At 41.5% G+C, this 21,977-nt stretch overlaps 1 protein-coding gene across 1 annotated transcript; it reads left to right on the top strand.

Annotated features, from left to right (window-relative positions):
* Positions 1–3,841: 3,841 nt before the first annotated feature.
* On the top strand, positions 3,842–21,667 carry gpsm1b (G protein signaling modulator 1b). The gene is made up of 14 exons (XM_026298008.1): positions 3,842–4,082; positions 10,362–10,583; positions 11,335–11,470; positions 11,657–11,799; positions 12,036–12,159; positions 13,048–13,163; positions 13,413–13,568; positions 13,667–13,775; positions 13,889–14,003; positions 15,640–15,710; positions 15,835–16,005; positions 19,139–19,301; positions 19,461–19,666; positions 19,828–21,667. The coding sequence occupies exons 1-14, from the start codon at positions 4,021–4,023 to the stop codon at positions 20,026–20,028; spliced, it is 1,995 nt and encodes a 664-aa protein (XP_026153793.1). The 5' UTR covers positions 3,842–4,020; the 3' UTR covers positions 20,029–21,667.
* Positions 21,668–21,977: the final 310 nt, after the last annotated feature.

The following is a 21,977-nucleotide window of genomic DNA, read 5'->3' as shown; positions in this document are numbered from 1 at the left end:
GGGCATGTGCTGTACCACAGTGCACCTTGGTTTTCTGGATCTTCACTACCACCAGAGGACCGGGACGTCAAGCCGCCCGTAGCCTGCATCCGAGCACCTTCGCCGGGCATGTGCTGTACCACAGTGCGCCTCGGTTCTCTGGATCTTCACTACCACCAGGGGACCGTGACATTCAGCCGCACGTAGGCTGCATCCGAGCACCTTCGCCGAGCATGTGCTGTACCACAGTGTGCCATGGTCCTCTGGAACCTCACTACCACCAGAGGACCGTGACATTCAGCCGCTCGTAGGCTGCATCCGAGCACCTTCGCCGTTCATGTGCGGTACCACAGTGCGCCTCGGTTCTCTGGATCTTCACTACAACCAGGGTACCGGGACGTCCAGCCTCCCGTAGCCTGCATCCGAGCACCTTCGCCGGGCATGGCCTCTAGGACAGTGCGCCTCGGTTCTCTGGATCTTCACTACCACCAGTGGAACGGGACGTCAAGCCGCCCGTAGCCTGCATCCGAGCACCTTCGCCGGGCATGTGCTGTACCACAGTGCGCCTCGGTTCTCTGGATCTTCACTACCATCAGTGGACCGGGACGTCAAGCCGCCCGTAGCCTGCATCCGAGCACCTTCGCCGGGCATGGCCTCTTGCACAGTGCGCCTCGGTTCTCTGGATCTTCACTACCACCGAAGGACCGGGACGTCAAGCCGCCCGTAGCCTGCATCAGAGCACCTTCGCCGGGCATGGCCTCTTGCACAGTGCGCCTCGGTTCTCTGGATCTTCACTACCACCAGTGGAACGGGACGTCAAGCCGCCCGTAGCCTGCATCCGAGCACCTTCGCCGGGCATGGCCTCTAGGACAGTGCGCCTCGGTTCTCTGGATCTTCACTACCACCAGTGGAACGGGACGTCAAGCCGCCCGTAGCCTGCATCCGAGCACCTTCGCCGGGCATGTGCTGTACCTCAGTGCGCCTCGGTTCTCTGGATCTTCACTACCATCAGTGGACCGGGACGTCAAGCCGCCCGTAGCCTGCATCCGAGCACCTTCGCCGGGCATGGCCTCTTGCACAGTGCGCCTCGGTTCTCTGGATCTTCACTACCACCGAAGGACCGGGACGTCAAGCCGCCCGTAGCCTGCATCAGAGCACCTTCGCCGGGCATGGCCTCTTGCACAGTGCGCCTCGGTTCTCTGGATCTTCACTACCACCAGTGGAACGGGACGTCAAGCCGCCCGTAGCCTGCATCCGAGCACCTTCGCCGGGCATGGCCTCTAGGACAGTGCGCCTCTGTTCTCTGGATCTTCACTACCACCAGTGGAACGGGACGTCAAGCCGCCCGTAGCCTGCATCCGAGCACCTTCGCCGGGCATGGCCTCTAGGACAGTGCGCCTCTGTTCTCTGGATCTTCACTACCACCAGTGGAACGGGACGTCAAGCCGTCCGTAGCCTGCATCCGAGCACCTTCGCCGGGCATGGCCTCTAGCACAGTGGGCCATGGTTCTCCCGAACCTAACTACCACCAGAGGACCGTGACATTCAGCCGCCCGTATCCTGCATCCGAGCACCTTCGCCGTGCATGTGCTGTACCACAGTGCGCCTCGGTTCTCTGGATCTTCACTACCACCAGGGGACCGGGACGTCAAGCCGCCCGTAGCCTGCATCCGAGCACCTTCGCCGGGCATGTGCTGTACCTCAGTGCGCCTTGGTTCTCTGGAAAGTCACTACCACCAGAGGACCGTGACATTCAGCCGCCCGTAGCCTGCATCTGAGCACCTTCGCCGGGCATGGCCTCTAGCACAGTGCGCCTCGGTTCTCTGGATCTTCACTACCACCAGTGGACCGGGACGTCAAGCCGCCCGTAGCCTGCATCCGAGCACCTTCGCCGGGCATGTGCTGTACCACAGTGCGCCTTGGTTCTCTGGAACGTCACTACCACCAGAGGACCGTGACATTCAGCCGCCCGTAGCCTGCATCTGAGCACCTTCGCCGGGCATGGCCTCTAGCACAGTGCGCCTCGGTTCTCTGGATCTTCACTACCACCAGTGGACCGGGACGTCAAGCCTCCCGTGGCCTGCATCCGAGCACTTTCGCCGGTCATGGCCTCTAGCACAGTGCACCTTGGGTCTCTGGATCTTCACTACTACCAGGGGACTTCACTTTATTTACTATGTATTTGTGGGTTCATCAACTTCTGTGTTCTGTCGCATTGGTCTTATTTTGTGTGAAGCTGATGCATATAGACACTTAGGAACAGTAACACATCTATAATAAGCAATAAAAAATATATAGTTGTAAGCGGCAATGATGGGCCCAAGCTCCTCCAATGCCGCAAGCCCTGACAAAACAAATCTTATCCCTTTAAGCCTTGTCATTCACTAGTACAATACTGCCCTCTTATGGTGAACCTCAGGTACTGCAGATACCTCTCAAATATATGACTTGAAATCAGTTCACTGCAAAAGCTCAGTGATATGAAACTGTTCTTTCACATTAGGCAACATCCTGGTGATTCTTGCCCATTCTTACATACTGAAATGATGCTTTATTTTCTATGATTATGTAAGAAACTAATTCCACATGTCAATGTTACTGATAAAATTACTGAGATAAACTGAGTTCAAAAGGAATGAAAGCCCTGATCAAGCAGATGTAGATTGCCAAGCTCTTGATAAATAATACGATTTTTGAAACCAGCCTTTCAAGGACTGTTGGAATAATTATACAAAAAAGAAAGAGAGAGAAGAGAATCAAGTCATAACTGTAAGCAGAGCCACTAAGAACATTCATTTTTAATAATTCAATAAAGTGTGACAAACACTAACTGTGGTTAAAGGCTGTTAAAGAAATATTGCAGAACTGAAGCCAATTTTTTCTAGAAATGATATGATGGCTGTAACAAATGCATTGATCTCATCGAAACCTGATTAGTGTAAAGCTCTGCATTTAGGTTTTCATAAATGTTTCTAAGGTACTTTTGATTGTTTTTAAAGCCACTCATGGTCTGTCATCTGATTATATTACAGAACATCTTACTCCATATCCCACCTCTAGGTCTTAGTGATCCTCAGAACAATACCTGTCATGTCTTTCACTATCTAGTCTCCTAAGCCAGGCTGACCGACTACATATATATTGTTATTGTGGGATTGTATACATCTTTTATTGTATTTGTGTTTTACTTTCTGTTAGATTATGTGAAGCACTTTTTTCAGCTTTGGTTGTTTTGAAATATCCTATAAAATTAAATTTGATTTGAAAGTGACTGAGAACACTAAAGTGATTTTCCCTGCATTTTAACTGAGAATCTGTGGTTTCATGATGTTACTTTTGTTTTCTTGTCATTTCATTACTTTTCAAATTTAGTATTTCCATTCAGAATGTAACAGCATTACAGGGAAGCATTTAACATCATTCAGATTTGCACGCTAGGAATACAATATGGTCTACAGTTATGGTTAGTAAAATGAACTAATATAACTAACTAAAATAAACGAATTTAGTATTATTAGGTATTAATTGGATTTCAACTAATCCAGACTATGGGCCTGAGGTGCAGTAAGCATACAAACATATTAAACTCATTAAACTAAAAGCAAACACATTTCTGAACAGGTTTAACGGTGTTTGAGTTGCATTGCTGGCTGTAAACAGAACATAAGACATCAACATATTTGAGGATGTCTATGCATGAACATGTGCTGCTCAATGTGAAGCACAAACTTTGCCCAAGCTGCATCCACTGCTCTAACACATGAACAACTCCCCAGCCCGTGACGTTCTTTGGGAGGGAGGAGCTGTGCATTTTTATGATTTGTACAATACCTCACTTCCTCAGCAGCTGCCATTGCTGTGGTGAATGAGGAAAGGACAGAGGGGCGCAGGGACGCAGAGAGAAAGAGGAAGGGAGTGAGGGCTGGAGAAGCAGAGCGGCTGAGGAAAGAAGAAGAAAAGGGTAGCTGCCTCTGGAGGGACGGGGGATAACTGTGAAGGGGCCTCATAGCGGGAGGAGGCAGGCAGACCAGCAGCGGTTCTATGGCTCAGTCGGCTGCTAACGGTGTGGAGCAGGACCTGGCCAGCAAGAGGCTGCACTCCAGGTAGGAACCTGAGGAGGGTCGATCGGTAAACGGGGAGGGAGCGTGTCTGGGAGGAATAAGCAAAAAGGGAGCGGCTGAAAGTAAAGTGGGGAGAATAATAGAGACTGTTAGCCCGGGGCTTTGCTTACTGAGGAGGAGCTAGGCTGGAGGGGGGGGTGGGGGGTTCTCGAGCAGCCAGCTTTCACTGATTTAAAGCTCAAGACCCAGCCACGGCTGCAGCCGGAGCCCAGTTCCAAGCCTCATTCCTGGCTCGGGTCATTGAGCTGCTGTGGCTGGAATGTACAGACTGAGAGGAGCCTGGGAAGATGCGGACGTGTATGAAGACTATAGCACGGAGAGTCTGTCCTGACTGGACACATAGCTGCGCGTTAAACGTGCCATGTGGGTGCACAGGGTGATGTCAGGAGACCACATGGATGAAGCACTGTGGCTGAAAAATGTCCTCATGTTTTCATACAGCGTGTCCACTCTGTGGTCATCATGGGGCCACTACACTCTGTGGTCATCATGGGGCCACTACACTCTGTGGTCATCATGGGGCCACTACACTCTGTGGTCATCATGGGGCCACTACTCTACTGCTGCTCATTACATGTGTCTTAGAATGTTTCTATGAATTATACAGCAACTAGTGTCATGGAGTGTAATGTCCAAGTTATATTGAGGTGATATGGGGATGTAATAGTTAGAACTGTGTAATATACTTTGAGTTCATGGTAAAAAATGTTTCTTTTGTGTAAAACAAACCTATTGTGACATTACAGCCTTTTGTTTGAAGCCCAGTGTTTGTGGCTGCTCAGAGAGTCAGTAACTGCTGAGCTGTGAGGGGAGATTCATAAGCCCTGCAAGGTTGTCATGTCCTGGACCAGCACACACACACACACACACACACACACACACACACACACACACACACACACACACACACACACACACACACACACACACACACACACACATATACTTAAACATATACAAACACACACACACAAAGATAAATACATAGAGTGAGTCTCACACTGCAGTAATCATGTGACCCAGTCTACCTTCTGTGATTGCGTTTCCTCTATTTCACAAACAGAAAGTCAGTTCATGACCTTGGCCTTTCTATAATGAGGGTAGTGGATATTTGTGTATGCATGTGTGTTGTTTCCAAGGAAACACAGACACAAGAGAGAGCTATCTAAACATTTGCTGTAAAATGCTTCTGTTTTGATACACCTTTACATTGGATATTGTAGTTTGAATCATGTAATATTTTAAAACTCTCTACAAGTCTCTGCTTAGGGCAGCACGGTGGGTTAGTGGTTAGCACTCACTTTCTCTTCCCTCACAGCAAAAAGGTTCCTGGTTTGAAACCCAGCAGGGGCCTTTCTGTGTGGAGTTTGCATGTTCTCCCTGTGCTTGTGTGGGTTTTCTCCAGGTACTCTGGTTTCCTCCCACAGTCCAAAAACATGTATGTCAGGTTGATTGGTGACTCTAAATTGCCCATAGGAGTGAGTGTGAGTGTGTGAGGTTGTTTGTCTCTATGTGGCCCTGTGATGGACTGGTGACCTGTCCAGGGTGTACCCCTGCCTTCCACCCAAAGAGAGCTGGGATAGGCTCCAGCAGATCCCTGTGACCCTGGTAAAGGAATAAGCAGGTATAGATAATAGATGGATGGATGATATGGATGTAGTCTCACTCAGAACTACAATGTCTTAAGCCAAATTTCAATTTACTGTTGCTGCCAAATCTTTCTCAAATGAAGTCAAATCATGAATTACAACCTCTAATATTATATAAATTTTACTTATTTGTTTTTTTTTTTCAAAAATATTCAGGACCATATTTGAGGAGACAGCCCCTTTAATATCACTTCAGGAAAAAGCATGAAGAGTTAAGAAAAACAGAATCATGAAGAATAAAAGTGAATCAAAAAAGGAGAAGACAGCTCTGCTTTATCTGAAAGTGACATGCACGGAAAGAGAAAGAAAAAAAAAAACATTCCTAAAGAGTTTCTTGTTGGTTTCCCAGACAACTAGTTGTGGTACTCTGTAATTATGGCTGGATTACTACTCTCAGCACCAAGGTTCTTTGCTAAGCCAAGAATCATAGGGACACCAGTGTAGAATATTAAATGTGGAGTGTATGAATAAGAAAAAACATATCAAAGAAAAAATGGGTTTTTTCCACAAAGAATATATTTCAGATAAATAAAACTAAAAATTTTGCCAAATAACATACACATCTTGTATCTGTACTTTAATTGTTTGTGTCATTAAGATAGTTTCAATCACAAGTACTGATCATGCTGTACTGCTGTGTATATGTACTTTATGGAGTATATACATCACCTTGTTATGGGTACAGGCTGAGTGGAGTTTTAGAGTTTCACTGGATTTTAATTCATAAAACATAGATTGGAAGAGGTAGCGAGGCGTTTATTTAGCAGCAGTTATAATAGTCCATCAAAGAAACTATTTATTTTGGAACAATGGTGCTAATATTTTCAGTTTATATGTTCCACAAAATAGGAAACTGCTATGATATTATTTTCATAACTTAAACCTAAGTTTAAGTTTCACTGTCAGGACATGGCATAGTTGAACTTAAACACAAATCCCACTGTGACCTTCCTAACTTACTCCCTGAAACCTGTCCGATATATTACATGGACTCTGTGCTGTCATGGTAACGGCACTGGGTGACTGTCTCTCTTAGACCACAAGCAGGCTATTATGGGATGAGTGTCTTCCAAACAGACCAATTAGAGTTGTAATCAGAGGGGAGAATGGCAGACTGTACCACACAGATCCATTCTTCCACCAACCACAAAGATGGCAAGAATGAAAGTCACTTTGTGAAAAGTCACTTCGTCTCATGGAGACAAATTCCTTTCTTGTCTTTGTTTGTCTATGTGCTTTGGTTTTCATTGACTCTTGGCGTCTTTTTCTTTTATTCTTTTTTCTGTCTGTTTCAGCTATCCTTCCAGCTAGACCTCATGATCTACTTTTATAGATAGGAGTGAAGATATATTGGCTTCTAACTGCACAGATGTGTAGGTTACGTTTTTTAACTGTGTGGCCAAGTATGCTTTAGGCTGCACCCTTTTCCTACTATTTGTTTTACAAGTCAAGGTTTTACAGTTCAGTGGTAGTTTGCACAGGCCCCATCACCATCTTCAGCTGGATTCTCACATTTTCCTCCTCTTTGTCTGTCTACCCTCTAACTGCACATCTGTCTTTACCTTCCTCAGCTTTACTCCTTTAATGACATTAATCACTTCCCTGAAGACACTACGCGTCTTTTCAAAGCCTCAGCATCCACATAGATGTTATGTTTCTTGTATAAGTACTTAAGATATCTTGTCTGGTCAGACTGTTTCACCTTCTTATTATGGTGTACTACTTCCAGCCTGTATTTCCCTCCATTCATTCCTGCTGAGACTTCAGAACAGGAGAGTTCCCAGAAACAAAACCTCAGAAGTACTTGCTGCTATTTTAATCCAAGTCCATTTGCTTAATGCCAAGTGGATGACCTTGCACATTTTCACTGACTGTTATGTACAATAATCAGCTCCACTTTCTAGAGGGATGACTTTTTCTTTTATTGCCAAACTTTCTTAAAGGTGTTTGGAGTCTTATTACCTAAGGACATGGACACATTTTTCCAGCAAGAGGAAGACATATTTGTTATGAGCAAAGAAGGCAGTTTGGTCAAATAACTTCACATTTTAAATGAGGGAGCTGTGAATCTAGAATTATCAGATGTTTAGGAATTTTACTAACATTTTGTTGCATACATATTGTCAGTATGTCTAGATTTTGATTTTTGATAATGCTACACCACCTTAGTCCATTTCACACATTATAGCAGAGAATTCACAAGTATAGTTAAAATAATTAGTGGCCAATTTCCATTTAGGTCTTATAGTTCCCATTCATGGTACATGCTGTTGTAGGGTTATTAATTTAACCAAGTGGAACAGACCCATTGTTGTGTTATGATGTTTCTCTGACCTTATGCTCATCAGTTTTGAGTGCATTCAACATTTTCAAAACAGCTAGTAATGAAGCTAGTAATGTACCCCCGCCTTTCACCCAAAGAGAGTTGGGATAGGCTCCACCAGATCCCTGTGACCCTAAGTGGGAATAAGTGGGTATAGATAATGGATGGATGGATGGTTTTACCAAGAAAACAGACCAATGAGTTATCTAAAAAGCCAGCTAGAAACTAAAGCATTACTTTGACTTTAGTGAAAATAATTGAAAATGTATGTGCATGTACAGTTTTGTCATAAATAGGTGCCTTATATCTTCTTTAGCCAGAGTCTTGTTTGTCTTGGCTGGTGACCTAATAATGTTTCTGCTGGTGTCAGCAGATAGTTGGATTAGTCTGGGCCACTCACTACACTGTGTGGTCTCTACCAAGGAGGTGCAGGGCCCTGGATTAGTGATTCTCTCTCTCTCTCTCTCATCCTTCCTCTCTGGCTTCACTGGGGAGTTGATGCAGCTTAGATGTACTGCACTTTGACATCACTGACTGTGCCCCAGAACGTTCTCTACATTATACCCTCCCTCATTCTAAATTGTGACTTAACAATGGCACAACAACGGGTCTTGCTGTCACAGCTGAGGACAATTTGAAGAGGATCAACAGAGAGAACACATTTCTGTTGGGGATAGTAAGAGCTGAATGCAAAAACTGCAATAGACATCTCAACTTTTTGATTAAACTGAGTTGGATCAGTGAATCACGACCTCTGTAGACTTTTAAATCAACAAGTTTTGCACAGATACATTTGTAACTGGAACTGCTCTTGGGTGGAATTTTCTACAGTTTGTTCCTGACCCTCCTGGCTTTGGGAGTATAGAGTTTACCATTCAACTTTTGGAATGTTTTTGAAGACTAGAAAAGCAGATGTGATTCTTGGCTGATTTTGGACTGTATGTAGAACTTTCAGTTGGATTGTGTTCAGGTCTGCAGCAACATTGCTGACATTGTGGATTCTGGACAATGGATGAAATTTGTTTCATATGGACAAACCACAAAAACTGAACAAAATCCAGAGACAATGGTTGATGCAAATTTCAGCTGAACAAGTTATATCAGCTGTTTACCATGCTATTATCAACCAAGAGAGTACTGCTTCAGTGAACTGTGCTTTCTCTGTAAAGACTTGCTAATTTCTGACGCAGCTACTCTGGGTAACCATTCCCCTCATGGCATCTGAGCCTTGCCCTCTGACTGGAGCAGAGAGAGCTATGTGTAGACTGGTCCACCGTGGACCCCGACCTCAGGCAATGCTAAGGCCTTTACACTTGGAGCTCCAGGTGTATGTGGACAAAACACGGAGCAAGCAAAAACACAGGTACTGCAACAACACTGAAAATGTGCAGTTCTGTGTTGATAACAAAAAGGCTAGAAAATACAGATACAATCAAGGTGCATATTTCTTTGCTATTCCTTGTAAATGATGCCTTTTGTAAAACAGATTAGATTTAAGGATAATCCTTGCTTAACTCTACATTCTAGTACCTTATCTGGAATTTAGAGCTGCAACAAAATTGGATGGTCTTTATCTTTTTCTGGATTATACAGTAAATCTGGAGTGTATACTTTTCGGATGCAACTCACTTATGAGGTATTATTCTAAATGTCTTCCTAAAAATAAGGAACTTTTAGATACATATCTAACATCTCTTTTACATTCTTTGAAATGAATATCATTGATCCAGCAGTTGCTGTGGTTATAAAGGCATTGTAGTGGGTAGACTCCTATTGACTTAGGTTTTAATAGCTATTTCTGAAACATATGGCTTCTATAATATCAGTTTAGCAATGTAGGGGAGCAGAGACACTCTTGGACCATCAAGCATGGTCACAACACTGGTTAACATACTTGATTTGCTGATTTATTTTCCATATCCAAATGTACTGTAAACAACATTGGCTAGAAAACAATATTATGCATAAAATGCGAGGGTACCTTTGATCTCATACACTTAGGAAGTTTGGAGCAAGCAACTTTATGAGCTTGATATAATCTACTAATAATATAAGAAAGTACTGCAACACCTTTTCAAGGTGCTCATCTTTGCTTAGATTCAGTTGCTAGGGAAACGGTTCACAGATATGGCTACAGACCTTGTTGTCATGGCAATGCTGCAATTTCTTTTTCACCATTTGAAGATGTTGCACTACCTCTGGACTAAGTGTCCATATTACTAGTCATTCCTTCTGTAGCAGTTCTTGTTAATGCTCTTTTCTATCTTTACCTGTGTGGGCACCATTTAGGATGGAGGCCTCTTGCTTGGAGTTGGCTTTGGAAGGAGAGCGGCTGTGCAAGTCTGGGGATTTTAAAGGGGGAACGGCTTTTTTTGAGGCAGCTGTACAGGTGGGCACAGAAGACCTGAAGACCCTCAGTGCCATCTACAGCCAATTGGGCAATGCCTACTTCTACCTCAAGGAGTATGGCAAAGCCTTGGAATACCACAAACATGACCTTACTTTGGCCAGGTGATTGCTGTGTATACTTTACTAGCTGCTACCTACTGCATGGTAAACATTACTCTCAAGTTGCCACAAATGAAACAAAGTAATTCATAACAAATTAAGACAGAAATTCTGCTCCAACCAATTGATGTGAATTAAATTAAAAAAGAAATGTGCTTAGTTGTATTCTAAATATAGTTTAAAAAAAGAAAAAGCTGACTGAGTAATAATTAATCATACAATTACAGTCATCCCATTTTCTATTCAGTGCTGAGCTATTTACCAGTATGCAGGAATTATGTGCTGATGATTCTGCTAGTAAACAGATCAGTCTCAGAAGAGAATTATTAAAGTTACAGATTTTATTTACCTCATAATGTGCATAAAGCGCATGAGGGATTTTCTTATGCTTATTCTGAATTAGATAATGAAAATGTCAAGAAAAAGTGATGGGACTATGATCTAGCAACAATTAGCAACTACCAGCTGGATATATAGCTTGTATGAGTAATCCAGTCCCCTGCAGGGAGTGCAGCTGGTACTTCAGCAGGGAAGTGTTTAGGACCACAGGGGGATTTACCTTGTTACATTACAGTCTCACCAGGGCCACTGGGACCTGGTCCTAAGATGCAAGCAAACAATTAAAAAGCATCTTCCAATTAAATCCAGTTACAGTAGCTTAATGGTTATTGTTTAAATAAATGCCTATAACATGAAAAAATTAGTCTTTGCACCTATGACTAAATGCCAAAATATGTGTTACTTGCTTTCCCAGAACAATAGGAGACAGAATTGGAGAAGGAAAAGCCAGTGGCAACCTTGGTAACACATTAAAAGTGTTGGGACGCTTTGATGAGGCTGTTGTGTGCTGTCAAAGACATCTGGACATTTCTCAAGAGCAGGGTGACAAGGTAACATGCAAGTCCTTATTAAGCAATACACTGAGACCCTTGCTGCCTGTATGTTTAACTCCTTATCTATCCTACAGGACGTCTATGCAATGATCATACAGTTGATGAGACAAGTCTCATCCATTTACTGTTTCCTGTTTCCATTAACAAAATTCTTGAATAAGAACATCCTTTGTTTGGCTGTAGGTTGGGGAAGCCAGAGCACTGTATAACATAGGGAACGTGTTTCATGCAAAGGGGAAACAGCAGTTGTGGGGCTGCACCCAGGAACCAGGGGACCTCCCTCCTGATGTCAGAGACACGCTGCAAAGGGCTACAGGCTTTTATGAGTATGTACTGTTGACAGTGTAATGAATGCACAGCAAAAAAAAAAAAAAAATCACAGTTATTATTAGTAGGCAGAACAAGTGAGTTTTACTGCATTTTGTGGTGTTGCAAATTTACATTTGGACTTCCCTAGATTACAAAAAACAGTGAATATAAAGTTAGTAGTTAATCTAACAGGACAAGTGCTTAGGACCAAATAACACTATTTTTAATAATGGTGTTTACTCTTCTGCTATAGGATGAACTTGTGTTTGGTCAAAGAACTTGGAGATCGAGCTGCTCAGGGGAGGGCCTATGGGAACTTGGGAAACACCCACTATCTGCTTGGAAACTTTGTCGAGGCTATCAAGTTCCACCGTCAGGTAAGAAATCCTAATCTTTACCAGCATCATATTCATGGTACTACCACCGAGTGTAGGTATGAGTTAAGAGCCTTTTAGTTGTGCCAGGACAGAAAAATGATGTCAGCAGCAGAGTAACGGCATCATTTTGCTTTAACCTTGCAGCTGTTGAGTGACGCCAATATCACCTGCTTTAGAATGTGCAGAGAATACATGCAATGGAAACACAGTTATCTAAAATGAATGACATTTTCTCTCTTTATTCCCTATTTAGAGCGGGTATCATAATTACTATGTAAACAAAAACCAAAACATTTTTTTTAAATTTCTGTTTAGATTGCTTTGTCCAGACCTTTATCATACACATTAAAATATGGTTTGGGAGTAGTTGGTGCCTGCTGCACATGCTCACCTCATGGTGCTTCCTGAAGCCAACAACTATTTGCAAGCAAATTTCACCTCTGTGGCTCAACATCCATCTCCTGCTGTGCAGAGATTGATAGCCTCTCATAGAGAAAAAAGGAGGAAATTGGTTTCTTGGTGAATCAGTGGTGAGCGTGGCTTCAGGCTTTTCCCCATGTTTCCTGTCACTCTCCATTGTAAACCACTTGTTTCCTCAAGGGGGAGGCCGGTCTCTTCTTTCTTTCTTTCCCATTACAAATCTATAAGTGAGCCAGAGAGGGGAGCATGCTGCTTTTATAGGGATTTTGAGTTGATTTTATTGCAGCATTGCAGCAGCAGCATGAACCTGAATTTGTGTAAATGCCTCTGCTAGTTTATTGGGCCACACAAATATGGTGAAATAAAGCGAAATGCAGGTTTAACCTTTTTGTCATTGGTTCAACTTAGTTTCTTATATTTAGAGGCAGAATTCATATATTGTGCTAATGTCATTTGTCTCGTTCACAGCGATTATCTATTGCCAAAGAATTTGGCGACAAAGCGGCAGAACGGCGAGCCTACAGTAACCTAGGCAATGCACTAATATTCTTGGGCCAGTTCAACACAGCCACGGAATACTACAGGTAAGAAAAGAGTGCAGTCTGACATCTAGTGGATTAAAGGTGAAATGAACCATTGTTAGTGCTAGAGAAAATGTGACTGCAGTACAAACTGAATATGAAAAATCATCAATCATCAATCATCAGTATAATAAAGTCCTTGGTATTTAGTTGTATTCACAAAAACTTTTCATTAATCTGTCATGTCTCATATGACACTTTCTACCCACATTTTCTTGATCTCATTCAAATCAAATATCTCTGTTTCTCTAGGAAGACTTTGCAGCTGTCCAGACAGCTGAGGGACCAGGTGATGGAGGCTCAGGCTTGTTACAGCCTTGGAAACACATACACTCTTTTGCAGCAGTATGAGAGGGCTATAGACTACCACCTGAAACACCTGTACATAGCCCAGGAGCTTACTGATAGGTAGAGAGAGCACGTACAAAATCGACTTTAAACAAACCAACAATCATGAAAACAAGAATAGATTTTAAATTTTGTGTGTTGATCATGGTCATCAACAGGGTGGGTGAGGGCCGTGCCTGCTGGAGCCTGGGAAATGCGTACGTGTCTTTAGGGAACCACAAACAAGCTCTCCACTATGCCCGCAAACACCTGGACATCTCTAAAGAAGTCAGACATTTTTAAAAACACAACTATTGTTGCAGTTATTGTATAAATGTTGCAGCTTTGATAAAGTTTAGGTCTCTTGCATTTGACATATCTGTCTCTCTGTTCTTCCTCAGATTGGAGACAGAAATGGGGAACTGACAGCAAGAATGAATGTGGAGCAGCTGATGGAGTCTTTGGGGGTCAATGAAAGTGACCTTTCACCATCAAGTTCAGAGTTTGAGATGCAAGGTGACATTTTTGTTTTTTTAGATTAAATGTAATGTGTTAATTACTGACCTTTAGAGTTTCTGTCAGGCAGGAAGAGCAAATTTAAAACATCAAACAGAGACAGATTAGCTGTTCCCCATGTAAAACAATTCTTAACCATTGTAGCATAAAGGCAGTAGTGGTATTGATCTCTCAACTAGAACACATAAAAGTACAAAAGCAAATACAGAATTTGACACAGCACAACCTAGTGGTCTAACCAGGTACAACCGCAAACTACAGTACATTTTTCTGACTTTTTTGTGTTTTCAAACATAATATAATCAATTTAATGATTAATTTAATGCAATTAATCAGTAATTGATTAATCATAGATATCCCCATGTTAAACACGTCTTAACCATTGGATAATGTCATCAATGTCTTCTGTTTTGGCCTTAACATGGTAATAAATTCACTAACACTTCAAGCTGGTCACAATCTGTGTCATCAGGCCAATGACTTAATGTTATTTTAGATTAATGACATTAATATTTGCCTCTCCTTATGACTTACTAAGTTGTAAATGTTTCCGAATATAAAATTCATATACAATTAGATTTGGTAATGCAAACTAAGAAACTAATCCACTTTCATTCCCTATTGTCCCCTCCTCCTTATGTTTTACATGTTACATGTAACTTGATTTCATGTAAATAAGTTACTCAGTTTCCTTAATCAGGGTAAAGGAAAGGATGCGGCAGATGAAAAAGCCCAGCTCTACATGTGTATTTGTGTGTTTGAATATGTATTTAGAACAGGGACATGTCTGTTTGCACTCTGTGGTTAACTGTGGTTAAAGGAAACTTGGAGCAGTACTTGGCCTCCTGTCTTATAGAAATTGTGACTGAAAATGTTCTTATACTATTCAGCACAGAATCCTTACTCAGGCCTTGGGTAAAGGGGATTTATTTGTCACCTTACAGCCAGACGTTCGATGTTTAATTGTAGATCTTAATCTTCTGTGTTTGATAAAAATGGCATGTGTGTGGTTGAGAGAACTAGAAATACTGTACGTGTACACAAGGTGACCATATTAAATTTAAGACTAATTTCAGGTGAGACAGACAGATAAACAGTGTCTGTGTTATGTCTGAACCAAATGTGACAGAAAGCAAGGGGTGTGTATATTTTGGGCTAGTATAAAGATCCTTGTTTTACCACCACCCTCAAGAACATGGTTTGTCGGTTTTCAGTGTTGGCCTCAAAAATTAAGTTGATTAATTTAGATTTCAATCCACCAACTCATATAACTCAGAACATTTTAAACCCATTTAGTGAAGCATGGAGAAACTGTGCTTCCTTTATTTGTACAATTAGCTTGGCCTTGTGTGATGTTTGCTTTTGTGAACTCTCTTCTGGGCAGAAAGTCACACGCATGTCCTACATTTTCCTCTCTGGTGCAGAGCTTGCAAACAGACTCTTATTCAGATCGTTTGCGTGGTTGTCTGCCTAAACCATATATTCACACCGAACATCATGCGGCCATAGTGACATTACAAGCTGGGGCAGAAAAACTACAAAGACTGCCTTGAAACAGTTTTGGAGTAAGCGATTTATAGTTAATGCTATGAAGTGTTATGTTTATGTACTGTTTTGTTTTCTTTTTTATCTGTAGGAGCAAGACCCAAATTCACCAAGAGAAACAGCATGGACAGTGTGGAGCTGTGGAAATACTCTTCAGATAAGGTGATTTCTTTTACTCATATTTCAGTATGAGGCTTAACTGGGGAAAGTGCTGGGAAATGTGATCTGCCCTCCACTCCCCAGACAGCTATCAGTTCTTCTCTAACAATATGTTCTTTTACCACAGAATGGTGAGAACCAAGACTTGGAAGGTATACCCAGGAGATCTAAAAGTCAGCTGTCCCAACCCGGTAAGAGGAAAGGCTATCCTGACAGTCAGTCATCAGATGAAAGACCATGGTTAGACTCTCCTGTAGACACTGATGACATCACAGTGCACGTCCCGCCTCCAGTGCCAGTGAGTGGGTTTATGTTTACTGCCTTTTATTGTTTTTCTCCAATCCAGTGTGCTGCTGTGCTGCCAGGTATAAGCTTACATCAAGCTGGGCCTATTTCTGGTGGTTGTGCTTCAGCCTCTTTATCATAGACGATCATAGCGTGCTGACTGCTTTTTGCCATTCTTCTTCCCCTGTCCAACATGTCTTCAGGGTCTCTGCTGTAAAGGCAAGATGAGAAAAATTAGAAAGATTAAATCTGGAACACTTTTATTAATTTCCCACGAGGTTATGCAGTATGATGTAAGAAGTCAGCTACAGTGTAAAGGTGTCTTCTTAATAAATTCCAACACTTAAGTTTTCAGTGAACTAGATTCTTAATGAATATCTTGTTTCACAGCTGTTGTATCGGTAAAATTTTGTGTCCCCACAGTACATAATCACGCCTTGTTTCTGTGACAGTGCTAATTGTTGTAATCAGGAGGCTGGCATTGTAGAAAAGAGTGAAAATTACTGGGCCGCATGATGATAGTTCATCAGAAAAGACTGGAAATAGCATCTGAAAGAAAATGTTAGTAATCCTGATGACACTGAAATATACCCTTTTTCAAATCTACCAATCTTTCCAAGCCAGTTGTGAGTCTGTGAACTTTTCTAAAGCTATATTTCAGAGAGAAATTACTTGACCTTTTAATATCAAATGACAACAGGTTGTATCATCAACATACAGCATATACATGTGGTTACCACATTTGACCAGCTGTTGTTAGCTAGCTGATCAAACTAACACTGACAATGCTTTGAGGGGGCTGCATTTGAATTTTTTATTCCTGGAAAAAAAAAAGTAATAATTTTTAATTCCATATTTAAGTTGTTTTTTTATGGTAAATACCTATCTGTAATCTCTACTAAAAAACAACTTGCTTTCCTTAATTTTCTCACTCTCTTTTTCACATTTTTCTTTCTCACCATCACTACAAATTCTCCTCTCTGCCTTTCTGTCCCTTTGGTCTACTTGATTAATTGGACAATGCAGAAAGGAAAGTGAGGAGAGACACTGAGAGGCGGTGGGGCCAAAGGATGGTGGAAAGAAAACCGCTATAAGTCACAGCTGATTAGTGTGGTGTGCAAAGAGCCAGTACATGACACTCACATGGAGCACTTTCTAATTTGCATGTTGGGGAAAAACCCCATGATAATGAATGGTAAATAGGAGAGCTTTGTCACATAAAAAATAAGTAAGAGTGCTGGTGGTTCTTGTCAATTGAGGGGAGTTGATCTGGCTGCCGGAGCTTCACTCATAGCTGTGCCCCCGCACCCATCTTTCCACCCCGTTTCTCCCTTTTCCCTCCCCCGCCCCAGGCCTCCCTCTCAGTTGATAATGTGACCTTGATCACAGAACCGCTACCCTCCCCACAGGGTCATCCCCCCTGCTTCCCATAATGAGTTGTTTTCCCACAGTGGGTGAACGGGACAAAAATGGCCTGCAGGAGAGCCACAGAGAGAGAGAGAGAGAGAGAGAGAGAGAGAGAGAGAGAGAGAGAAAGAGCAAGAGAAAGAGCAAGAGAGACAGAGGAGAAGTAGGGAATGGATGGTAGAGATTAAAGGAAGGCTGAAATAGAGGGGTACAAGAGGAGAGGAAATTGGAAGGAGATAGTTGAGTACAGCGGGGGACCAGAGCGAGAGAGAGGCTGATGTGAAGTGGTGGGTGAAAATAGGGGAGAAGGAGGTGAGCCAGACGTGTGGACAGAGTGAGAAGCAAAGAGAGCTTTCTGAGAAATGAGAGAGATAAAGATAGATAGAGGACAAAGAAGAAGTGCCACTGGTAAGAAGTTTCATTTATACTTTACAGCTTGAAAAACAGCGTGTTTACTAACTTTCTTTTCATTTTGATGTTTGCCACATATAAGTGTGTATGTATTTGTATGTGTTCATATTGTCTGAATAGATATTTCACCTTTTCTTTCAATAGGGAAACTTAAGTTTTGTTTGTTGAACAATTGTTTGATTACATTACAATACAACATTTCCAATAGAAAAGAACAGATTCCTAAAATAGACCTGACTGAAGTCAGGGGTCTGCTCATGCTGACCTGCTTCATATATTGCTTTAAGGCAAATTGATTTATTATTTCATTAGTTTTGGTATATGTGTAATATTGTGGTCTGTTTTGATTGTCCAGGTTCTGTGCCTGGGACAGTACAGTATGCTGATGTTTATTTATCACAAACTGTTGTTCATCTTTACCAAAGCGTAGTGCTAGTGTATTTTCATTTTATATTGTAGCAGTTAAGTTTTAAATTATACCTGAAAGTTTGTTTTTGCTATAATGTTTTTGGTTTCATCTGAATATCTGCATTTCATCGCAGTCCAGTGGATTATCTTTCGTTCAGTATCCAAACGCAGCACCCTGATTGCAGTAGCGGCAGTCAAACATAAAACATGCCATCTACTTTGCTTGCTCAGTGTATTTGTGGCAAAACATTTTTCATACATAAATTATCCACTTCAGTTGACAGACTGACTAGACTGTGACACTGGCGGAGACAATATCATCACTTCTTGGTGTGATCTCAAAACAAACAATAGGCTGAGTGTTGTCAGAACACTGACGGGCTGCTTGGCTTTTCAGTGATTAAAACATTGATCTGCTGATCTCGGCTCATTTCCAGCACTGCCACCTGATCTGAAACCAACAGCTAGTGCTCAACAAATGCACAAATCATCTTAAAAGTAAAAAAGATTTTAAAATAACTTGTGTCCCTTTCACCTTAGTAGATGGAAAACGTAAATATGCCAAGGTCTACAAATTGATGACAGATACATTAATATTCTTGCATGTTTAGATGTAACTGGTCAATTTCCATGATGTAACAAAAGCAGTGAATAGCAGCTCCAGCTGTATCTGTTGATGTTTCCATCTGATTTTACAGGTTACTTCTATGTGGGACATTTTGTTTAAATGAAAATGGGCTGTTTATTTTTATATGACATTTTATGATATTGTGCCACCTTCAAGATCTAGGACAAGGTAGTCTCACCAGGAAAGCCATCCCTTGGGAGTTAATAAGATTATTTTTGTCCTTCAAGCCATCTTGAAAATCCTCCTTATATAACTCATGATGACAGGAAGTTCCTTGTCTTTTTTGTTCCAGAAGCTGGGCCGTGACCCCTCTGATGAGGACTGCTTCTTTGATCTCCTCAGCAAGTTCCAGAGCAGCCGCATGGATGACCAGCGCTGCCATCTCGATGAGCCACAGAACGGAGATAACGGAGAAGGTGGTGCAAACTCCACAGCATCCCTAAATGAGATGATAGGTAAATTGATCTTTATCTTAGATCTTTATGGAATATTGTAAAAACATCTTCATTTTTTGGAGATTGGAGATATGTGTAATTCAGTGGGAGACCAGAACCTGCAAAACCTACAAACATGAAACACTTTTACATTCACTAGCCTTCTCTGTCTTCTCTTAGATCCTGCAATTACTACGTCACCACAGACTGAGGAGCTGTTTGATTTGATTGCCAGCTCTCAGAGTCGCCGTCTTGATGACCAGCGGGTTAACGTTGGTAATCTTCCAGGCCTGAGGATTACCCATAACAATCTGGGACACCTGGTGGGTGAGGGGGATCATCAAGAACCTAGTGATGACTTTTTCAACATGCTTATCAAGTGCCAGGTAAGGCTACAACTGTCATATAACAAGAAAGCAGTGTTTAATTCTGAGTCTTGTAGACTGTGGAGATACTTTCATTAGATATTGGTATTGGATTCTGCAGTGTTATTTACTTTGTCACATTTGCCTCCCCTCTCTAAATGTATGCGTCTTTGTGACTGTAGTCCTCCAGGATTGATGATCAGCGGTGCTCCCCACCCGAAACAGGCCCCCACGCCCCCACAGTGCCTGATGAAGACTTCTTCAGTCTAATCCAGAGGGTGCAGGCAAAGCGTATGGACGAACAACGCGTCCAGCTGCCCACAGATGACCAGGACAGCCCTCAACCCCCTGATCCTGAGCCACCTGGTGGATTTTCCAGCTAGGACTTCCCATGTCATGTTAAAATAATTACAGCAGAAGAAATGAAATAAGGATGAACCAACATTTTAAAGACGGCACACAAGGCTGATCTAACATGCTTTTTAATAACATGACAAATTCCATGTGCAATATAGGTGGTGCCCTGTAAAATGTTGCTTGATGTATTGTGTGCTAAATGTGTGTAAATATAATTGGAAAACTAGCAGAATTTAAGCTTGGTGGTGTGAGGAAGAAGAAGACATAAACATAACAACAAACATGAAATACATACCCAATCTAATGCCTTAATCAGAAATTTTTTCAGACTCAAGATTGTATTTCCCAAAGTCCAGTGTGCCCAAACACGATGGGCAAACTGCGTAATACGGATGAATAATGTGGAGACGGACAGTGTGAGTTGAGAAATTCACAGCAATATATAATAATATAAGATAGAAAAAGGTTTGTTGAAAACAAATAAGTGACATGATAGACTGGCAATGAAATCTTAACCATTTTTTAAAAAAACACACAAATGATAGCCTAATGATAAATTTTTAATGAAACTTATTACTTTAATTATACCCTGATCAATGCTGCATTTTATTGTTATGTTTTTGTGGTTCCCTTTGCTCATAGAAAACTGGTGTTATTTGTGCAGTAACAGTATTAGGGATGAGGGATGGCCCTCCAGTGTAAACAAACTGCTTTGGTCATTTTCCACAGGTTCTATTTTTACTTATAAAACATAATTCATTTAAACTGACTGAGTGATTGAAGGATGACTTTCTTAAATGTTATTGCATTAACATGTTTATAAAAATGCATCTCTTCACATAGCGTGCAGCAACTGTGGTTAATGAGCAAAGGATATGAAACAGGTGCTTATTTTATAGAGTGAAGATTAAAGTTATGTGACAGTTCGAGCTCCAGTTAATGTTTCTGGCTTTTAAAGTGATGTTATTTTCTGCCCGTAACATTCCCAACATCTGAGAAAAGACTACTACTTACTGCCATTATTATTAATTAACACAGATGGACAAGATGGATGCATTATATTTAGAAGAATACAACACCATGAACAATACTTTAACACTAGGTTGGTGCTGCTGATATAGAGCCACCCTGTGGTCAAAAATGTGTATTACCTCTGTGAAATATAGTGCAATTAATTAAGGATAAAACACATTTTACTCCATTTGTAAGACAACATTGTGATGATATTGTGCTTCTTGTGAGAACATGAGGGGTATAAACATAAAAGATTTTGATTGGCTCAGAGTTTGAAACTTTTGAAAATTTTACTGTACAATGCATCTGTAAAATGGTACAAAAATATTTGACCTTATCTATGAGCTTGCTTTTTATTCAAAAGTAGTGCATACCTCATTTTTGTACCTAAAACCATATAAACCTTAGGTATATTGAGTTATGATGGAGATCACAGTGGTTATGTTTGAGTCATCTCTTTTTGATAAACAAAATATTGGGAGCTACACTAAATATTTTCCTTTTCTGTTTTTGTGAATTAACATTTTTAGAAAGTACCTGGTACGCATCTGTTTGCCATAATTTGTACATATAAATATATTTTGTATTTATGTTCCCTATGAGGACATGAATATGTCCCCTCATGCTTTTAATAAAATCTGTAAGATGTTTCTTTGGGCTTTATTTTTATTCTGTTTCTGCTAAATAAATAGAGTAGCTTTAGTAAAGAAGGAACACACAAGTTTCTCTTTTTAAGCTGCATTCAATGACAAGAGTAACACTGACCTCTATAGCGAAGCAATATTACCACATGCAGTACATTAGAAAATGTGTCCTAGAACTACTGAGAACAACACAATCAATGGATTACATTTCCCAACCCCAGCGGTGGGTGCTGCAGTGCACAGATGGCTAAACAAACTTGTTGGATAATCTCCATTTTAGTTGTATAACCAGGATTGTGTAGGCGTGCAAGAATTTA

Source organism: Mastacembelus armatus, chromosome 12 (genome assembly GCF_900324485.2).
Source record: "Mastacembelus armatus chromosome 12, fMasArm1.2, whole genome shotgun sequence".
In the NCBI taxonomy this organism is placed as follows: Eukaryota; Metazoa; Chordata; class Actinopteri; order Synbranchiformes; family Mastacembelidae; genus Mastacembelus; species Mastacembelus armatus.
The sequence above is the reverse complement of the archived record's forward strand: the minus strand, read 5'-3'. Positions and strand labels throughout refer to the sequence as shown.

Coding starts and splice junctions, on each gene's coding strand:
- gpsm1b (XM_026298008.1), top strand. CDS start 4,021: ATGGCTCAGTCGGCTGCTAACGGTGTGGAGCAGGACCTGGCCAGCAAG. Junction 16,006..19,138: donor ACGTCCCGCCTCCAGTGCCA/GTGAGTGGGTTT, acceptor TTTTTGTTCCAG/AAGCTGGGCCGTGACCCCTC. Junction 19,302..19,460: donor ATCCCTAAATGAGATGATAG/GTAAATTGATCT, acceptor GTCTTCTCTTAG/ATCCTGCAATTACTACGTCA.